The sequence below is a fragment of the Leopardus geoffroyi genome, chromosome A1 (assembly GCF_018350155.1).
Source record: "Leopardus geoffroyi isolate Oge1 chromosome A1, O.geoffroyi_Oge1_pat1.0, whole genome shotgun sequence".
NCBI lineage: Eukaryota > Metazoa > Chordata > Mammalia > Carnivora > Felidae > Leopardus > Leopardus geoffroyi.
The window spans coordinates 85004215-85009091 of NC_059326.1; the positions used below are offsets into that span (position 1 = coordinate 85004215).

The 4877-nt window shown below is 35.5% G+C and overlaps 1 protein-coding gene across 1 annotated transcript; it reads right to left on the reverse strand.

Moving 5' to 3' along the window:
* Positions 1-2688: 2688 nt before the first annotated feature.
* LOC123598117 (olfactory receptor 2T8-like) lies at positions 2689-3666 on the reverse strand. The gene has a single exon (XM_045478037.1). The coding sequence runs from the start codon at positions 3625-3627 to the stop codon at positions 2689-2691; it is 939 nt and encodes a 312-aa protein (XP_045333993.1). The 5' UTR covers positions 3628-3666.
* Between the last annotated feature and the right edge of the window lie 1211 nt (positions 3667-4877).

Genomic DNA, 4877 nt, shown 5'->3' on the forward strand with positions numbered 1-4877 from the left:
AGGCTCTGAGCCATCAGCCCAGAGCCCGACGCGGGGCTCGAACTCACGGACCGCGAGATCGTGACCTGGGTGAAGTCGGACGCTTAACCGACTGTGCCACCCAGGCGCCCCCAGTAGAATTAATTCTAATGCTTGTACCATTATGTGGTTTGCTAGCTTTCATACAGAATAATAAAATTCATAATAAGAATATAGCCTTAAAGAATGTAATATTGTCAGTTATTTAATTTCCACTACATCCCCAAGGGCTCAGGAAAAAATGGTTTTTGTCCATATTCAGAAAATGAAAAGAGATTTGAAGGAAATGAAGAGTACACAATGTACTTCATCCTTGCCAATCAAACTTCAGAAAAATGGACATCATGAGAGAACTTTAGGTACTTTCTATACTGTTTTATGTCTTCAGGCTATATGCCACACAAGCAACGTGTTACAGTTAGTGCTATTGATACCATATAAATACAATCATACATTGAATTTAAGAAACAAAATGGACATAGGGTCACATAGGGTAAGGGGTGAAAAGGAAAGGGAAGAAAAGAATAAGAGACTCTTTTTTTATCTTTTTATTTTTAGAGAGAGAGATTGCAAGTGGGAGAGAGGTAGACAGTGAGAGAGAGAATTTAAACAGACTCCGTGTTCAGTGTAGAGCATGATGTGGGGCTTCATTCCACAACAATAGAATCATAACCAGAGACGAAATCGAGTCGGTCACTCAACCAACTGAGCCACCCAGGTTTCCCCAAGAAACTATAGAAAAAAATTGAGGGGCGGTGCATGGAGGATGGGCTAAATGGATAATGGGCATTAAGGAGGGAACTTGTGTTGAGAACTGGATGTTATGAGTGATGAATTACTAAATTATACATCTGAAACCAATATTACATTATATGTTAACTAAGTAGAGTTTATATAAAAATTTTCCAAATAAAATTAAAAGAGTTCTGAAAAATAGAATTCAGATTAAGCTAAAATGGCAAAGATAAGAAAAATGTAAAATTAATTTCTAAACTTATTTTAAACTATTCCTAAAGTACATTTCATATTTTATTGTTAAGTCTTTGGAGAGTACCTATATATGAATTCGTAAATATAGAGATGTGTTAAAATATATGTATATATTTATAATGGTTTTCTATGCAAAAACAACAACCTCTGCAAAGGTTCCAATTTTCTTGGCTGAAAATTATTGTAGGTATATAATCATTAACCAGGAAAAGTAAAGAAATATACCCTGAAAAAACCCTAGAACCGTAAATTCTGTAACTTATTTTTTATGCTTTTCATTTAGGCAAAATTTACCTACTACAGAAAAAATGTATCAGATTTTCAAGACATGATACCACCAATAGAATTGAAATATTATGTTATGATGCATAATTAAAACAAATAAGCAAATAAACTTATAAATCAAGCCCAATGGACGTTAAGGAAGAAATGTATTACATAAATAGCACTTTAATGAAAATAATTAACCTTTGAAAATTGAATAAAAGCAGATTTGTCAGAAAAACATAACAACAAGTAACCCAAATATAATTTAATTTCAAAAATTCCAAATAATTCTGTGAATATTATATACTGCTTGCTACAAAACCATGACGTTTTTTTTTTCCTTTGGAAGTATCTAGATGGATTTTTGTTGTTGTTGTTGTTGTTGTTGTTCCAGAAAATGAAAATTGGTAGTTCACAAAGGAAGATAAGAACATTGCCATGAGTTCATAAAAACATCCCCAGAAATCATTAGGGAGATAAAAAATAAAACCAAGATGAGTAAGTATATCCATGTTAGAATAGCTAAAATGAAAAAAAAAAAAGTTGACATTACCCACAATTGCTGCCAATAGGAGCAAGTGGTACTCCTGTGACTTGCTGGTGGGCATGTAACATTGAACAAATTGTTACTGTTCACTAAAAAACTAGTCATGCATCTATCAAATTAAATAAAAACATGTAATTACAAAAATGATTTTAAAGCTATTTTAGTAATAACAGTTACAGACTGAAAATAGCCCACATGTTCATCATCATAGTAGTATCTAAACAAAGGCATTTAGATTCAGAGATGGGAATATTAATCAGGAACAAAAAAGGAAACATCTGATTAATGTAAAATTGTGGCAAAATCTTTAAAAACATATTGAGAAAAAGACAAAATAATAGAAATCTACCTATTTTGTATTTTCATTGGAGCAAAATTCTAGAATAGGCCATACTGCAGCATAAAGATACAAATGTGACCAGTGGTAGTATATTGGTTGAATGGTTTTACTGGAAAAGGGAATGAAAAACACTTTTGGTCTGGTGAGAATTGTCTTTTGCTAGTGGGTTAAGTTACAAGTCCAAGTTGGTGACACTGGTTGAATACTAAGCTTCAGCTGTGGGCATTTTAGTGTTTGTAAGTTAAACCACAATTTAAAAGAAATTAACAATAAATGTTCAAAATCGTTTGGCTACTTAGTTCATTCTTTGAGCAAATACTTATTAGGTGGTGTGATGTAAAAACATTTTAATAATTTTTGTTTAACAGATTTTTAACAATCCACAATTTGATGTGTTCATGACAGCTTAGTAAAAGATCCAAACTACAGATCTGTGCCTGCATTTCAAAGTAAAATAGTAATAACAAAGATATAATGCACACAATTTTTTTTCTCTAGGAAATCCCACACAACCACTTTTACAATCTTAGTCATGGCTTAAGGCAGAACACTGACCCAGACATTTTCTCAGGGCTAACTTGACTTCTCTGTTCCTCAGACTGTAGATGAGGGGATTGAGTACAGGGGTGAAGATAGTATAGAACACTGACACTACTTTATCATGATGAGCTGACCTGTAGGATTTGGGTTGCATATAGGTAAAAATTGCAGCTCCATAAAAGAGTCCCACCACAGAAAGATGTGAGGAGCAGGTGGCAAAAGGCTTTTTGCGGGCTTCTCTAGAATGCATCTGGAGAACTGCAGCAAGGATGAGACTATAGGAAACCAGAATGAGAGAAAATGGGACCAGGAGCATTAACACACAGCATACGTACATCACATACTCAAAGACAAACGTGTCAGCACAAGCTAAACCCACCAGAGTAGGGGCCTCACAGAAGAAATGATTGATCTCATGTGCATCGCAAAATGGAAAACTCAGGGTAGCAGCAGCCTGCATGAGCCCATCAGCTGCCCCCAGGACCCAAGACCCCAGAGTCATTCTCAGGCATAATTGCCAGTTCATGAGGATGGGGTATCGCAGTGGGTGGCAAACAGCCACATACCGGTCATAGGACATGGCTGCTAAGAGGAAGCACTCGCCCCCTCCCAAAGTGATAAAAAAGAAGATCTGCAACCCACAGCCGGCAGGGGAGATGAACTTCTCTCCAGTCAAGTAGTCAGTAACCATTTTGGGCACAATGGTGGAAACCAGCATCATGTCCATGAGGGAGAGTTGACTCAGTAGGAAGTACATGGGTGTGTGGAGTCGGGCATCTTGATGAATCAAGAAGATCATGAAGGCATTGCCCACTAGGGAGGCGAAGGAAGTTGTCACAACCATCACAAAAAGAAATTGTTTGGCTTCTGTGTGGTTAAAGAGTCCTAGGAGAATGAAATATGAGGTGGTGTTCCCGTTTTTCATGATTTCAAACAGGAATGACGCTGGAAATGAAGAAGTAGATGACAGAGATCATTTGCAGTGCTCTATTTCAATTACATATTACTTGATAATTACATGACTGAAAATTATAAAACCTATTTAAAATCTTTCATTTGCCATTTTCAAAATAGTTTAATATGGACATAAAATTAGTTACAACTTTTTCCATTTTTTATCACTTTCAGACTTTTCAAAATTAGTACCCCCACCTTTACTATTGATTAATGGGCACAATTAATAATTCTTTTGGGGCGCCTGGGTGGCGCAGTCGGTTAAGCGTCCGACTTCAGCCAGGTCACGATCTCGCGGTCTGTGAGTTCGAGCCCCGCGTCGGGCTCTGGGCTGATGGCTCAGAGCCTGGAGCCTGTTTCCAATTCTGTGTCTCCCTCTCTCTCTGCCCCTCCCCCGTTCATGCTCTGTCTCTCTCTCTGTCCCAAAAATAAATAAACGTTGAAAAAAAAAATTAAAAAAAAAAAATAATTCTTTTGATAAATTACAGGAATATGGTAAGTATGTCTGTTGCATCACATGACACCAACATAAGTGAACATTATTCACATAATTTGTAATTTATAATTGTGCCTTGCCTTGTATCATGTGTAGTCAGTATTCTTAGAAGCTGAGTTAAATCTATGTGTTTAACTATGTAAAAGCCAAGCCCTTCAAACAGGAGTCACACATATAAAACATCAATATTTACTGAAACCTGTCAAAATCAGATCATCTTTCTTGATATCATTTAATTCAGAAAGGTATTATTTTTCCAAAATAAAAAAAAAAAAGGAGTCAGAGACAGAACTTATATTTTCATGTCTATGAGCCAAAATACTGAGTCTGCAGAAGGCATATGATTTAATTCGGAATTGTTAGTACATTTAGTTTAACTTTTCTGTGTTACACACTGAAAAAGGTAATGAAATCAGGCTATTTCCTTCAGTGTGACACTGTAATACTAAGTGCAGAATTTCATTAACTAAAAAAGCACTTTTTATAATGAGATTATTCCCCCTCAAAGTCACAGAAACACAACTTTATTGGGTAAAGTAGAGAAAATAAAAATTCTGAATTATTCATCTAGCCACAGAGATTAGTTAATTTCTTCTGCAGTTCAAAAAAAATCTAAATCTTTAAAGGCATTTTTATCTCTAATCTGTTATAACTTGTTGAATAAAACCATAGCTGCAGACATAGGGATACACATCTTTCTCAAAGATATGGTATAATTCAATGAA

Excerpts from the sequence above, each read along its gene's own strand:
- LOC123598117 (XM_045478037.1), bottom strand. The coding sequence starts at position 3,627 with ATGAAAAACGGGAACACCACCTCATATTTCATTCTCCTAGGACTCTTT.